At 43.6% G+C, this 17,086-nt stretch overlaps 1 protein-coding gene across 1 annotated transcript in view; it reads right to left on the bottom strand.

The window, feature by feature from the left end:
• Positions 1-17,086, bottom strand: part of LOC115459414 (bromodomain-containing protein 4-like) — a gene marked incomplete at its 5' end in the record, with an annotated part of 60,077 nt that overhangs the window by 19,054 nt on the left and 23,937 nt on the right. The window contains one exon of the mRNA XM_030189242.1: positions 10,058-10,278. Coding sequence (XP_030045102.1) covers positions 10,058-10,278 — 221 coding nt within the window. The remainder of the gene's footprint in view (positions 1-10,057; positions 10,279-17,086) is intronic.

Below are 17,086 nucleotides of genomic sequence, written 5' to 3'. Positions count from 1 at the left end.
TATGAAGGGAACAACGTGCTCTGCTTTCAAGATTATTCGGCCAGAGTGGCGGCGGCGAGGAGGGCTTATGCGCCTATATGTGCTGAACTGCATGCCCGAAAGATCAGATTTGCACTGGTGTACCCCGCTAAATTACGGGTGACCCACGAAGGATCAGAGAAAGCATTTGAAGAATTAGCAAAGGCGCAAGAATTTGTTAACAGCTTACTGCCAAAGACAAAGGAGTAAAAAGATTGAAGGCCGAGAGTGACATGGAACTGGCGGACGGCGAGCCGAAGCACGGCTGGAATATCAAATAACATAACACTGGAATCAGACTTAAAACGGAGATTTACAGTAAAGTGCCTGGAACTGGTTACAGAAAGTAGTGACCAAGACATGAGACATTACGAATTGGGGTCTGAACATAAAACAACTAAGATATAGAACAACTATCCTGAATGGCAGAGAGAGTCCACAACGGGAACAACCTCCATTCAAAGGTCAAATGGATAATCACTGCGGAGTAAGGTTGCAGAGCTGAGACTAGTGACACAGTTCTTTGTTGACTGTTATATTTATTTTCTGTTATTTCTTAATTTGTTTGCGGGTTGTGCACTGTATAGCTGGGTGGGATTAGAAAGATGTTACCAGTTAAACATATAGAAAGTAATTTAAATGAAGGAGGGAGGGTGCCTATACGTGAGGAGTTCATATAGAACTCAAGGGGCAGAGGAAGGAAGGGAATATGGGGGACAAGGGAGGGAGGGGGGGGAGAGGGAGGGTTAGGGGATTTCAAAAGGCCAAGAGGAGGAGGATGTTACGGATAAAAAGAGGGAACAATTTGTTACAAGAGAAAAATGGGAGGAGGGGTAAGCTGGGATACCTCTCTTCAACAGGGAAGTATAATCAACATGCCATATCAGTAGCTGAGAGGCTAAAAGAAACGTAATGGTAAAGGTAATTTCATGGAATGTGGGGGGGATACACTCTCCTCTCAAACGATCTAAGATTCTGCAAACATTGAATAGACATAAAGCGCAAATAGCCTTTCTGCAGGAAACACATCTAGACTCTTTGGAACATAGGAAGCTGGGTAAATGGTGGGTCAATGAAGTGATAGATAGTCCAGCACCAAATAAAAAGGCAGGAGTAGCAATACTGTTCCGCAAAGGATTACAATATGTCTTAAACCGTAAAATGGTAGACCTACAAGGGCGATATATAATTCAGCATATCACCCTACAAGGAAAACCTCTTTTGCTGGTTAATGTATATGCTCCAAATCAATATGACAAAGCATTTTACCAGACCCTTGTTAAGCAAGTGCAAAGTTTTGGGCGACTCCCAACGATCATGGGGGGGGATTTTAATATGGTGTTTGACCCACTGATGGATAGCACGGGTCCCACACGAGTAAGACCAGTGAATTACAGTAAGGGGGTACCCTGGATATGCTCGAGCCTGGACTTGGTGGACTCCTGGAGACTGCTGCATCCAGGAGAACGAGATTTTACGCATCTCTCCAGGGCCCATGGGACGCAGTCCCGTATTGACTACATACTTACGTCACAGAATAGTGCTACACATTTGGTAGAGGCAGCGATAGGGCCCACACAAGTGTCAGATCATGCTTTGATTTGGGTTACAATAGAGTGGGGGGACTCACCAAAGAGACCGTTTAGGTGGAGATTCCCGAGGAAGCTTTACTATGATGCACAATTCCACTCCTTTATGAAGGAGAAATGGAAGGATTATGCAGAGCTAAATAGAGCCAGCTTTCAGTCTGACCCCGTGCTTTTTTGGGAGGCTGCCAAGGCGGTATTGAGAGGTCATATTATCTCATATTCCGCCCATAGAAAGAAAGTAAGAGAGGCTGAAATGCTTAGGCTGGAAGCAAGGGTACGCACGCTGAGGCAAACTTATGGGCAAACCCATTCTACTGCTCATAAAAAAGCATATTTGATGGCACAGATTGAATTAAATCATTTAGTGCACACCCGCACACAGCAATCTCAGACATATTACAAATACCAGTTGTATAAACACGCTAACAAGCAGGGGAAGTTATTGGCGAGGCTGGCGCAACAAGCGGGAGGCAGACGATGGATATCACATATACAGGATAAACAGGGAGTGAGTCATCACAAGAATATGGAGATTGGAAAAGTATTTGAAAACTTTTATGCTCAATTGTATGCACCACCTGTGGAGGAGGGGTTAGAGGCAAAGACATATTTAGAGGGGCTAAAACTACCACGGCTTCTGAGGAGTCAGCAAGAAGTCCTGGAGGAGGAAATCACAGAGGATGAAGTTAGTTGGAATATAAGGGCTAGTGCCTTGCATAAATCGCCAGGAGTGGATGGGTTCACAGCAGAGTGGTATAAAATTTTGGTGGAGGATATTACTCCCTGTGTGACTAGGGCACTTAACTTGCATGTCCTTGGAGGAGAGTTGCCGACCTCGCTGAGATTGGCACAAATAATTGTGCTGTTGAAGCCCGGGAAAGATCCCAGCAAGGCAGAATCTTACAGGCCCATTTCTCTGTTATCATTTGAAGCTAAGCTGTTGGCCAAGATACTGGCCAACAGACTGGCCAGATTCCTCCCACACTTGATATCAGACCCACAGGTGGGGTTTGTTAGGGAAAGATCAGTGGCAAAAAATCTGAGAAAGATACTACTGGCGCTGGAGCAGGTCAAATACATGAAAACCTCCTCACTCCTTATTAGCTTTGATGCACATAAAGCATTTGACAGAGTGAGATGGGACTTTTTGTTTGGGGTCTTAGAGGAATATGGTATTGGAGGATTTTTTAAGGAAGCCATACAGGCTTTATACAAGAACCCAATAGCAGAGATATCCGTAAATGGAGTGACCTCTTGTCAATTTTCAATTTACAGAGGCACGAGACAAGGCTGCCCACTTTCGCCACTCCTGTTTGTACTGGCGTTAGACCCTTTAATTCGGGATATTATGAATCTAGAGGAGATACAGGGAGTAAATATAGGGACGGAACAATTTAAAATCTCAGCATTTGCGGACGATCTGTTAGTCATTCTTAGGACCCCAAAAGACTCATTGGCAACACTTTTGGAAATTTTTAGGGAATATGGGGATTACTCAGGATTCTGCTTAAATTTAGATAAGTCGGAGGCTCAGGCCTTATGGATGTCTGAGGAGGAATGGGCAAACTTAGGGTGCCCCTTTAAGAGAACGAATTGTTCGTTTAAATATCTTGGCATACAGCTACCAGGAGATCCGGACAAATTGTACTCATTAAATATAGCTCAATTGTTAGAACATACGAAACAGATGCTAGAGAGGTGGATAAATCTACCATTGTCATTATCAGGGAGGATCTCGTTGTATAATATGATCTTGTTTCCAAGGTGGCTGTATTGTTTTCAGATCTTACCACTGTATCTGACACAAAGAGATTGGAAAAAGCTGATGGGCCTCCTTTCCAGATTCTTTTGGACTAGGAGACGTCCACAGATCAAATGGCAAAACCTATTGGACCCATGGAGTAGAGGAGGATTTGGGGTGTTAGATTTAACACGCTACAACAAAGCGAGTTTGCTGAGACATATAGGGGATTGGGTGATGGGAACCTCACATTATACCCCAAGGACGATGGAAGAGCAGTGGGTACACCCCCTGAAATTACAATATGTGCTACAAGCAAAGTTAAAGTTGTTGCCAGCACATTTACGGAGGAGTGTGGTGATCAGACCCCTTAGATTGGTATGGCGAGATTTGGGCAGGATTTGGAAGTTTGATGAACACTACAGTAGACTACTGCCTATAATAGGGAATGGTGAATTTTTACCGGGTATAGATGGCCCAAGATTTAGACGATGGCAGCAGCACGGGCTTACTCTCCTCCAGGACATTGTGGAATCGGATGGGTGTGTCAAGAAATTGGAATCGTTAGGTTTGGGGGAGCTTCAGTGGATAGACAAATTTGCATATCGACAGATCTCACATTATATTGAAAGTCTACCACGCCAATCTCTAACTATTGATGTACTTACCATGATAGAAAAATTGTTTGAGGTACCTTCAGAGGAACCTATAACCATTTCTTTAATACAGAGACGACTTATGCTTAGTATATCACATAGAATGCAAACACACTTACAGGAGAAGTGGACAGAAGACTTAAACAAAGGAATCACTGCACAAAGAGTACTAAGTAGTATGAGGCATATTCCACAGAGAATAAGTAATGCAGAGTTAAGAGAGTGCCAAGGCAGAGTATTGTTCCGGGCCTATACCTCCACATATAGACTGTATTGTATGGGAGGAATAGACTCCCCGCAGTGTGGAAAGTGTGGAGGACCACAATGCACATACTTTCACGCCATGTGGGATTGCCCCAATATACAACAATTCTGGGGGGAGATACATAGGTTTATGACACAAATATTGCACAGACCTATCACAATGAGCCCAGAAAATGTATTATTAGGTAAGGAGACAATGGGAGGTCCTGGGGATGCCCATCTTGATCTTTTATTGTACAGAGCGTTTTTAATAGGGAAAAAATGCATTTTAACAAATTGGGTCAGTCAAGAGGCGCCTTCATATTGGCAATGGCGTAATAGAATACATGCGTTGTTATTCATGGAGCTGAGAGAAGTTCAATGGAACTTTAAGAAACAAAAAAAGTTCTATCTGATATGGAAAGCTTACATACAAGTTTTGGCCCCAAGGGCACGCAGTAGGGTTCTCAATCAATTAGGAGGTTTATGACGGTGAAACAGAGTACCATCAGCAATGAGCAAGTAACAACCACTCTTTGCATAGGAATACCAGGCCTTGAGGGGTAGAGGGGTAGGGGGGAGGTAAGGGGGGGAAAGGGAATGGGGGGGGGGTATTAGGAGAAGGGAGAAGAATGGTATTGTCAATACAATGCATATGATGGGGAAGACAAATGTGATTTTGCGCAGTATAAGCTATGCTGGCAGACAGGGTCTGCATTATTCCACCTGAGAGGTGGTTAATTATCATTACGACAAAAGGATTAGCCTAGCTTTGGATGGTAGACATAATGTGATGTACCTCCCGCTGTATTGGAATGGGGATGTTTGTAAATGAGGGGGGTGGGAGGAAGAAAAATGTTGTAATTTATAGTTGGATTTCCACGAAAAAATTTAATAAAAATATTTTCAATAAAAAAAAAAAGAGAGAGAGAGAGAGAGAGAAAAGGTAAAAACACAGCTAAAATGCTGCATGAGAGAAAAAAAAGAAGAAAATGGTGGTATGGCCGTTGGTTAAAAACATATGCTTACCAGATGTTTACAGAGCTTTCTATATAAAAGTCACCGGATTGTCTTATGACTACTGTGCTAGAGGTCCAATAATAAATACTGTGAGTGGTATCTGACTAGTAAGCATAGTCGCCACTAAAGTGAAAGAATTATGCATTAAAAATGATGAAAAAATGGCGGAAACACTGCGGGAAGAAAGGCGCACTATCTACATACCCTAAGAGAAACAAAGGCAAACAAAGGCTAACAAATGGTGCTAAGGTGGAACAACAAATGTTACAAACAAAAACGGAACGGGAAAAGCTAGTGGTGCAACAATGGGTATTCAAAACCAGTGACAACAACTAACCAAAACTGCAGGGCTGAATGGCAACAATAGATGACTATGTATTGTATCGTTGTGTGAAGAGATATAATGCAACAGCTGCAAATAGGCAAAGCGATCTGCCAAAGTAGCACTACATCATTGTTGCAAATCAGGAAAAGTGAGGAAAGTCTCATTCTCTTTTACGAGATATTCCAGAAGAAAGACGCCCTGAGCTTTCTACCGCTAAATACTCCACTTTCCATTCCAAGGAAAAACTCTGCATTACCCACTATAGGAAGCAAAATGCTACTAGCAGCTACTTGATTCCACTGAGGCAGCAGTTCCTCCACAATGCCCACGAGCTCCTATGAATCCAAGAAGGTAAGCGGCCCAGCTCCACGTGAAGGAGATAATTCAGATGCCAAGGAGAGAAATAGGCCCTTTCCAATGACAAATCCGTCAAATTGCCTAAGCTCAGGTGCCAGTCTCTTAAGTGTCTCAGAAGACATGCTTGATTATATCGCTTCAAATCAGGGATGCCCAAGCCCGCCTGTTTCCAAGAGCCAATCATGTAATTCCAACACATTTTGGGTTTCTCCCCCCCCCCCCCCCAACAGAACTGCGCAAGAAACCTTTGCAAGGCCTTAAGATCTTTGCGCAGCAAATGAAGGGGCAAGGACTGTAGCATTTATAACCATAGTGGGGGAAAAAACATACAATACAAATTAATGCAACCTATCAAGGACAGGGGCATCATTCTCCAATGATTCAACTGTTCCTGTGTGCTTCAAAGCATCCTATCAACATTTAAACGGTACAGCCGACCAGGATCCACAGTTAAATGCACTTCCAGATAGGTGTCGATATTGATGATACGTTGAAACGTTCTGCTCAGTGTGCTGCTGCGGCTAGGAAAGCAAATAGAATGGTAGGATAGAATGGTAGGTATTATTAGGAAAGGAATAGTAACATACATAGTTAAAATGAGGATGTTATAATGCCTTTGTATCGCTCCATGATGCGACCGCACCTTGAATATTGTGTTCAATTCTGGTCGCTGCATCTCAAAAAAGATATAGTGGAATTAGAAAAAGTGCAGAGAAGGGCCATGAAAACGATAAGGGGATGGGACGACTTCCCTATGAGGAAAGGCTAAAGCGGCTAGGGCTCTTCAGCTTGGAGAAAAGGCGGCTGAGAGGAGATATGATAGAGGTCTATAAAATAATGAGTGGAGTTGAACGGGTAGATGTGAAGCGTCTGTTTACGCTTTCCAAAAATACTAGGACTAGGGGGCATGCGATGAAGCTACAATGTAGTAAATTTAAAACGAATCGGAGAAAATGTTTCTTCACTCAATGTGTAATTAAACTCTGGAATTCGTTGCCAGAGAATGTGGTAAAGGCAGTTAGCTTAGCGGAGTTTTAAAAAGGTTTGGACAGCTTCCTAAATTAAATGTCCATAGACCATTATTAAATAAACTTGGGGAAAATCCACTATTTCTGGGAAAAGCAGTATAAAATGTTTTGTACTTTTTTGGGATATTGCCAGATATTTATGTCCTGGATTGGCCACTGTTGGAAACAGGATGCTGGGCTTGATGGACCTTTGGTCTGTCCCAGTATGGCAATACTTATGTACTTATGAAAAGAGTCCTCCGCCCAGTGCAACAAAAAGAAGGTCCCCAGCCTCTGCACAGGAAAGCTGAACTCGAGATTGAGACAGAACCCTGAGAAATCATCGTGCTCTTTAAAACTTTCCAGCAGAGCAGGAAGGGAAGAATGAGGCTGAGAAGGGAACACCAATAAATCTTCAGCAAAGACCACCAATTTAAAGACCCTGGCACCAACTGTCGCTTCCCACGTCTCTGGGTTACAAAGGATCTCTCGAATCAGAGGATCAAGAGTTAGTACAAATAAAAGTGGCGACAACGGGCATCCCTGTTGTGTAACCCTACCAATATCAAATGGATCAGACAAGATGCCATTAGCACAAACCCGGGCTCATGGAGCTGCATATAATGCTTTGACAGCACTAGAAAAGAAACCATCCAAGCCACAGGCTTTCAAGGACCCAAATAGAAACCCCCACTCTACTCTGTCAAAAGCTTTTTCAGCATCAAAGCTGATGAGCAGAGCGGGGGTCCCCCAAGACTGCACCGACTCCAGGGCAGCCATTATCTGCCATGTTTTTAGAAATCATGTACCAACACATAAAACCTGCCTGTGGTTCTGCCAACACAGTGGGCAAGACCCAGGCCTACCTATTAGCCAGGATCTTGGCCAAAACGTGGCCTCGTAGGGCAATAAAGATATTGGTCTATAAGACTCCAGTCTATCCAACGCCCTTCCAGGCTTCAAGAATAGCACAATCTAAGCCAAATTAAGACATGGAGGCAGAGATCCCTGAAGAACAGTGTTCTTAAAAATGGATGTCAAGATGGGGCTAATCTCCTCCCTCAAGAGTTTATAAAATTCACTGCACCACCCATATGGCCTCAGCGCTTTCCCAAACAGGCTCTTCTGTATAGTCCACTCTACCTTCTCTACCTGAATTGGCATATTAAGCATTGCTGCATCAGAATCCGGCAGCCATGGCAGATCCAGACTGGACAAATACATTTCGCTATCCAGAAGGGAGTCCCCCATGGTGGAATACAGGTTGCCAGAAAAATCTTTCAAAATAGCATTAATAACCCCTATCGCTATGTAATAGCTCCCACCAGGAATTCTTCAAGGTAGCAATCTTGTTAAGGCCCGTATGCAGCTGAACCATTTTAACCACTAAACTACTACTTTTATTAGCAAATCAATATAGCTTGTGCTTATAATACCCAATAGATTTCTGTGCATTCTGATGGAGAAGCTCATTCAATGTCTGTGACCCTCCAACAACTGTTCTTTAAGATGAACAGAGAGATGTCTCCTGTACCTACACAGTAGGTTCACTTGTCGTTCAAGGTGTACCTCCCTATGATACATTTTCTTCTTAAAACTTGTATAAGAAATGATCTCCCTGCAGAGCACCACCTTTGCTGTTTCCTAAAATAAGAGGGAATCAGCTAGATGTTCCCTTTTACTATCAGCATATAGTTTCCATATAGAAAGCAAAAAAGGCAAACATTTTCCATCCCTGTGAAGGGGGAAATCTCCACTGTCTTCTACCACCACCAGAAGAACCCAATGACAAATCCACTGCCATCCATGCACAGCCAGATATCATAAATGGCCCAATTTATGTTCCTACCACCGAGGACAGGAGACTCCTTTAGAAGAGCAGATAATCGATCCGGGACAGAGTAGAATGGGCACAGGACATATGAATGTAATCGCTATCCAATGGATGCAAAGTTCGCCATACATTCACCACAAATCCAGTAAGGAACACATCATATTTACTCCCCTTGATGTTCTAGAAAGTACTCTCCCCGTCGGATGGGACCTATCCAGATTAGGATTCACCATATCATTAAAATCACCCCCCATTAAGAGGAGAATGTCCCAAAAGCATTTATATGATGAAAAAGCTGTTGGTAAAAAGATTTGTCAAAAGAATTGAGAGCATAAACATTGCACAACAATATAGGTTGATTTTCCAAAAGCACTGAAACCAAAACAAATCTGCCAAGACGATGGGCTCTCTCTATCCGCAGAGGCCCTGTTTCTGAAGGAAGTTGTAAAGACTCTATTAGCCACTTTTCCAGAAAAATACGCAAATCCCAATTTGCCACAGTCTCAGGCAGCCCCACTAAACGAAGGATGTTCCTCCTCACTCTGTTTTCCAATTCATCCAATTTATCTTCTAGGTTCTGTAGCTTCCCTGCCACCTGAGGTTTATCATGCTCCAATATTTGCATCGTGTCCTCAACCTCCCCAACTTGGTGTGGCACCACCTGAAGATCAGCTGAAAGAGTTGTGAATCTCTGCTCCATGGTATCTAATTTATCAACTATCAATTGCAATTTGTTTCCCCACTGTGTGCGCCAGTGCTGCCTGAATTTCTGCTGTAATCTCAGCCACCCATCTGGAACTAGGCGAGGGCGAGGCAGGCGTGCTCTTATTGGCTATTTTGTTGTCTCCTAAATGGCTCGTCTCTCAGTCCTAATTCATGCAAGATGCCATAAAGGATGGGTTCCTTGGGTAAAAGTGGCAAGATAGTCAATTGGGAAACGCTTCCAAACTCACTGTCTGAGAACTCTTAAGGTTAAATCCATGATAAGTAGCAGTTTAGATTAGGAGGGTTGGGAGCCCTTCTAACTTCTATTTTCACCCCTCCATGCCTCTACTGGCTTACTACCAAACTTTTTTTTTTTATTGTCTGCACTTGGCAGACTCACCGACCATCAGTGTTTAACTTCTTGTTGCTTTTGACCACGGCAGCAGTTTTCTCAAATTTTGAAATAGTCTTACTTTCAGAAGGATGAAACTAGAATGGCTGGAAATCAGGGAATGAGAGCCCTTTCCATTACATCTTTAAAAGATTATGTGGCATTACAAACCTTTGTTTTTCCTGATGGAGGATTTGCGGTTCTTGGTCAGCTTGCTCTGTTTGTAGCCTCTTTATTTCCTGAGCTTTAAAAGCCTTTTCTCGTTCTTCTTTTTCTATTGCAGCTTTTCTAAATTGTTGAAAGCTGTCATTAGATGATTTTATAGTAGATGGAATAGTAGTAATCACTTTACCTAGGCTTGCCCAAGAGGAAGCATTCTTGATCTTTATGTCCTAAAGAAAAGAAAAAAAAAATTAAAGTAAATTCATAACTAGGTAATACATTTTTTTTAACTTATAAGAAATTAAAACTATTCACCTTCTGCAAGTCAACCAGGGCTACATTTTCAAAATGGGTCATGCACCCAAATCAGTCAGCTGAAAAATTTCTGACATCTAGCCAGCTAGATTTAGCTCCACAAACTTAGTGTTCAGGTTTAGATGGCTGAAATTAGCTCACCAGCTGGTTAAGGGCTTCTTGTACATAGTTGTGCTAGTGATTCCCACGGCAAATGAGGAAGCCCACAGGAATTGAATGGGTTTCCTCTCATTTACCACATAGGAATCGTTAGAACAACTTGTAAATTAGGCACTAAGTCCTTTGCCTAATCTTGCCTGAAAAACACTTTTTTGGCAACTATACCTGGCTGCCTATTTTCAGATGATTGTTAACCTGGGAGCATTTTACATTACAAAATATGAAACAAAATACATAAACCCACACATATCAATAAGGAAAGAATCATAAATATATAACAAAATTCAATAATAAAGCTTAATGGGGAGCATGGAAGGGGGAGATTAGGCACCAGAATCAATTGACAGAAATTTTTTGAATAGAAAAGATTTCAACAACTTATAAAAAAAACAAATAATCATGTTGGGATCTTACATTTTTCGGCATCAAATTCAACCATATAGTACCTTGGTATGAAAAAGTAGCTGAATATATACATTTATAAACTACTTTCTTAAAGGCAGAAAAATGAAGTCACAGGGAATATCTTGCACCAAAGATTTAATTGCAAGAAGGCAAAGTAACACGGGGCAACATATAGTCAGGGGCAATACCATACAAAATCTGAAATATGAGTGCACAGATTTTGATACAATCCTGGCCCCAATGGGAAGCTAATGCAAATGTATCAGCAAAGGAGTAGCCCTCTCAAATACATGACAAGTCTAGCCACAGTATTTTGGGCAGTCTGCATTTTCCTTAAGATATATTCTTTACACTCTGCATAGATAGAATTACTATAATCAAATTGCGTGAAAACAAGAGACTGGACAAAGTAATCTGAAAAAATCAATTGAAAAAGGGGCCCAATATGCTTCAGCTTCCAAAGTAATTCAGGAGGGGACACCGATAAATTACTTAATATTAAGGAACAGCGATGAATACATCAATTGGACACAGTAATATCTGGGTAATTAATCCTCTTATAGAAAAGGGTTTCCCCCACTGTTCTAGCTTTTTGATATACTATTAGAAGGCGATCTTTAAAGCAGGGGTGCAGGGTCACCACTTCTCAATGTTTGAAAAGAAACACTGTACTACGTCAGTATTAGGACAGCGTTCTTAGTCCAGGTTGCCTTTTTGAATTAATATGGAATGTCTAGGGCACTACTGCCACTAATTTAGACAATCATGATGTATCTTGATAACTTAAAAGTGCTTCCTGCTGAGCAAATTTAGCTCTGAGATATGCTTGTTTAATTATAGATCTAGGATAACCATGTTCCTGAAATCTGCTGATTAGTTCTGATTTAGGATAACCATGTTCTTGAAATCTGCTGATTAGTTCTACAGCATGTCTCTCAAATTCCATATCTGTGGAACAAATCCTCCGTATTCTTAAGAACTGGCTTATAGGGAGGCTTTTTTCAATTGATATGGATGAAAACTTCCATAAAAAAGAAAAGTGTTGCGTGCAATATCTTTCCTATAAACGGTGTTGCCTATATGATCTCCTTGTCTATATAACCGAACATCTAAAAAATCCAGCACATTTTATCTGATGTCACCACATGTGAATCTAAATTTGTTGTATATGCAATATTATGTTCCTGTGAACCGCTATATATAGGTAGATCTAGCAGACCTATAAAATATTGATTAAATGAACATAAATCAAAGATTAATTGTAAAATTATGACCGCTCTGTTAGTGGCCCATTGGGTAGAAAAAAGCTCACACTACTTCTGATTTAAGGTGGAGGGTTATAGACAAAATTGAATTGGGGTGGAAGGGAGGGGACGCTGATAAGTTAACTCAATATTAAGGAACAGGGATGGATACATCAATTGGACACAATTTACCTGAGAGGCTTGAATTCAGAAATTTTGTGAGTAGAGTGGAGAGGCTGCGGGTGCCAGTTAGGTTATGACATCAGTATTAGGACAGCATGCTTAGTCCTGGTCGCCATTTTGAAAACGGATATATGAGATAATAAACTGAGGTTAGTGAGGAAGATATGTTAAGCGTGAGTTTTTAGTTTTTATAATTCTACTGCATTTGATTGTACTAGCATTAAAGCAAATTTTATTATTTACAGGACCAAGCCCCAATACAGGTTACCAAAACATGGATCATGTTGGTGTGGGTCCTTCAGCTGATTAATATTCTGCTGATAAAGCCAAGCAGCTTTTTATAAAAATGTAAAAACATTTTTAAATGTTTTTGTAAGATATTAAAGAGATGAGATATTATTTGAACTGATGATGATTTCAGTGAACCACTGAGGAGTGTCTCAATGTGAAAAGAGTCACCGCTGAGGTCAAAGAAAATCATATCCACTGCATTTATGAGATGTTTGGGTTCTGGGTTTACAAGTTATTGATTAAAATCGTCCACGGCACCTGAAGACTGGAAGGTGGCCAATGTAATGCCAATTTTTAAAAAGGGTTCCAGGGGTGATCCAGGAAATTACAGACTGGTACATCTAATGTCAGTGCTGGGCAAAACAGTGGAAACTAATATAAAGAATAAGATCAGAAACTAATATAACGAATAAGATCATTGAACACACAAACATGGTTTAATGGGACAGAGTCAACATGGATTCAGCCAAGGGAAATCTTGCCTCAACAATTTGCTACCTTTTTTGAAGGCGTGAATAAGCATGTGGATAATGGGGAGCCCTTGTGAGAGACTCCTGAGAAAACTAAAAAGCCATGGGATAGGAGCCAATGTTCTGTTGTGGATTAGGAGCTGGTTAAAGGATAGAAAATGGAAGGTAGAGTTAAATGGAGAATTCTATCTGTGAAGGAAAGTGAAAGTGCCACAAGGATCTGTACTGGGACCGGTGCTTTTCAACATATTTATAAATGATCTGGAAATGGGAACAATGAGTGAGAATTACATTTGCAGATGACACAAAATTATTCAAACTGTGAAATTGCATGAGGACTGCGCGACAATGCAGGAGGACTTTGGGAGGCTTGAACACTGGGCATCCAAATGGCAAATGAAATTTCATGTGGACATGCACAGAATGATGTACATTGGGAAAAATAACTAAAATTATAGCTACATGATGCTAGGTTCTACATTAGGAGTCATCACCGAGGAAAATTATTTAGGGATCATGTAAGGTGGCACAGCCAAAAATCAAACAATGTTAGGAATTATTATGAAAGGAAAGCGAATGCTACATACCTGTAGAAGGTATTCTCCGAGGGCAGCAGGCTGATTATACTCACTGATGGGTGACGTCCATGGCAGCCCCCTCCAATCGGAAACTTCACTAGCAAAGGCCTTTGCTAGTCCTCGCGCGCCGATGCGCGCATGCACGGCCGTCTTCCCGCCCGAACCGGCTCATGTTCGTCAGTCCCGTATGTAGCAAGACAAAGACAAGGGAAGACACAACTCCAAAGGGGAGGCGGGTGGGTTTGTGAGAACAATCAGCCTGCTGTCCTCGGAGAATACCTTCTACAGGTATGTAGCATTCGCTTTCTCCGAGGACAAGCAGGCTGCTTGTTCTTACTGATGGGGTATCCCTAGCCCCAGGCTCACTCAAAACAACAAACATGGTCAACTGGGCCTCACAACGGCGAGGACGTAACTGAGATTGACCTAACAACTTATCCAACTAACTGAGAGTGTAGCCTGGAACAGAATAAACATGGGCCTAGGGGGGTGGAGTTGGATTCTAAACCCCGAACAGATTCTGAAGCACTGACTGCTCGAACCGACTGTCGCGTCGGGTATCCTGCTGCAGGCAGTAATGAGATGTGAATGTGTGGACAGATGACCACGTCGCAGCTTTGCAGATCTCTTCAATAGTGGCTGACTTCAAGTGGGCCACTGATGCTGCCATGGCTCTAACATTGTGAGCCGTGACCTGACCCTCAAGAGCCAGCCCAGCCTGGGCGTAAGTGAAGGAAATGCAATCTGCTAGCCAATTTGAAATGGTGCGTTTCCCCACAGCCACTCCCCTCCTGTTGGGATCAAAAGAAACAAACAATTGGGCGGACTGTCTGTTGGGCTGTGTCCACTCCAGATAGAAGGCCAATGCTCTTTTGCAGTCCAATGTGTGCAGCTGACGTTCAGCAGGGCAGGAATGAGGACGGGGAAAGAATGTTGGCAAGACAACTGACTGGTTCAGATGGAACTCCGACACTACCTTCGGCAAGAACTTAGGGTGAATGCGGAGGACTACTCTATTATGATGAAATCTGGTGTAAGGGGCCTGGCTATCAGGGCCTGAAGCTCACTGACTCTACGAGCTGAAGTAACTGCCACCAAGAAAATGACCTTCCAGGTCAAGTACATCAGATGGCAGGAGTTCAGTGGCTCAAAAGGAGGTTTCATCAGCTGGGTGAGAACGACATTGAGATCTCATGACACAGTAGGAGGTTTGACGGGGGGCTTTGACAAAAGCAAACCTCTCATGACGCGAACAACTAAAGGCTGTCCTGAGATTGGCTTACCTTCCACACGGTAATGGTATGCACTGATTGCGCTAAGGTGAACCCTTACAGAGTTGGTCTTGAGACCAGACTCAGACAAGTGCAGAAGGTATTCAAGCAGGGTCTGTGTAGGACAGGAGCGAGGATCTAAGGCCTTGCTGTCACACCAGACGGCAAACCTCCTCCATAAAAAGAAGTAACTCCTCTTAGTGGAATCTTTTCTGAAAGCAAGCAAGATATGGGAGACACCCTCCGACAGACCCAAAGAGGAAAAGTCTACGCTCTCAACATCCAGGCCGTGAGAGCCAGAGACTGGAGGTTGGGATGCAGAAGCGTCCCTTCGTTCTGTGTGATGAGGGTCGGAAAACACTCCAATCTCCACGGTTCTTCGGAGGACAACTCCAGAAGGAGAGGGAACCAGATCTGACGCGGCCAAAAAGGAGCAATCTGAATCATGGTGCCTCGGTCTTGCTTGAGTTTCAACAAAGTCTTCCCCACCAGAGGTATGGGAGGATAAGCATACAGCAGGCCTTCCCCCCAATCCAGGAGGAAGGCATCCGATGCCAGTCTGCCGTGGGCCTGAAGTCTGGAACAGAACTGAGGGACCTTGTGGTTGGCTCGAGATGCAAAGAGATCTACCAAGGGGATGCCCCACACCTGGAAGATCTGGCACACTACTCTGGAGTTGAGCGACCACTCATGAGGTTGCATAATCCTGCTCAATCTGTCGGCCAGACTGTTGTTTACGCCTGCCAGATATGTGGCTTGGAGCAACATGCCGTAACGGCGAGCCCACAGCCACATGCTGACGGCCTCCTGACACAGGGGGCGAGATCCAGTGCCCCCCTGCTTGTTGATGTAATACATGGCAACCTGGTTGTCTGTCTGAATTTGGATAATTTGGTGGGACAGCCGAACTCTGAAAGCCTTCAGAGCGTTCCAAACCGCTCGTAACTCCAGGAGATTGATCTGCAGATCGCGTTCCTGGAGGGACCAGCTTCCCTGGGTGTGAAGCCCGTCAACATGAGCTCCCCACCCCAGGAGAGACGCATCCGTAGTCGGCACTTTTTGTGGCTGAGGAATTTGGAAAGGGCGTCCCAGAGTCAAATTGGACCAAATCGTCCACCAATACAGGGATTTGAGAAAACTCGTGGACAGGTGGATCACGTCTTCTAGATCCCCAGCAGCTTGAAACCACTGGGAAGCTAGGGTCCATTGAGCAGATCGCATGTGAAGACGAGCCATGGGAGTCACATGAACTGTGGAGGCCATGTGGCCAAGCAATTTCAACATCTGCCGAGCTGTGATCTGCTGGGACGCTTGTACCCGGGAGACGAGGGACAACAGATTGTTGGCCCTTGTCTCCGGAAGATAGGCACGAGCCGTCCGAGAATCCAGCAGAGCTCCTATGAATTCGAGTCTCTGTACTGGGAGAAGATGGGACTTTGGATAATTTATCACAAACCCCAGTAGTTCCAGGAGTCGAATAGTCATCTGCATGGACTGTAGAGCTGCTGCCTCGGATGTGTTCTTCACCAGCCAATTGTCGAGATAAGGGAACACATGCACTCCCAGCCTGCGAAGCGCTACTGCTACTACAGCCAGGCACTTCGTGAACACCCTGGGTGCAGAGGCGAGCCCAAAGGGTAGCACACAGTACTGGAAGTGACGTGTGCCCAGCTGAAATCGCAGATACTGCCTGTGAGCTGGCAATATCAGGATGTGTGTGTAGGCATCCTTCAAGTCCAGAGAGCATAGCCAATCGTTTTCCTGAATCATGGGATGAAGGGTGCCCAGGGAAAGCATCCTGAACTTTTCCTTGACCAGATATTTGTTCAGGGCCCTTAGGTCTAGGATGGGACGCATCCCCTCTGTTTTCTTTTCCACAAGGAAGTACCTGGAATAGAATCCCAGCGCATTGGCGCTGAGAAGGGCGGAGAGTTCCTCTGCAAGTACCTGCTTGTGCTGGAAGCTGTAAGACTGAGCTCCCGGTGGGCAATTTGGAGGCTTCGAGGCCAAATTGAGGGTGTATCCTTGCCGGACTATTTGCAGAACCCAACGGTCGGAGGTTATAAGAGGCCACCTTTGGTGAAAAACTTTCAACCTCCCCCCGACCGGTAGATCGCCCGGC

This window comes from Microcaecilia unicolor, unplaced genomic scaffold (genome assembly GCF_901765095.1).
Source record: "Microcaecilia unicolor unplaced genomic scaffold, aMicUni1.1, whole genome shotgun sequence".
Lineage (NCBI taxonomy): Eukaryota > Metazoa > Chordata > Amphibia > Gymnophiona > Siphonopidae > Microcaecilia > Microcaecilia unicolor.
The sequence above is the reverse complement of the archived record's forward strand: the minus strand, read 5'-3'. Positions and strand labels throughout refer to the sequence as shown.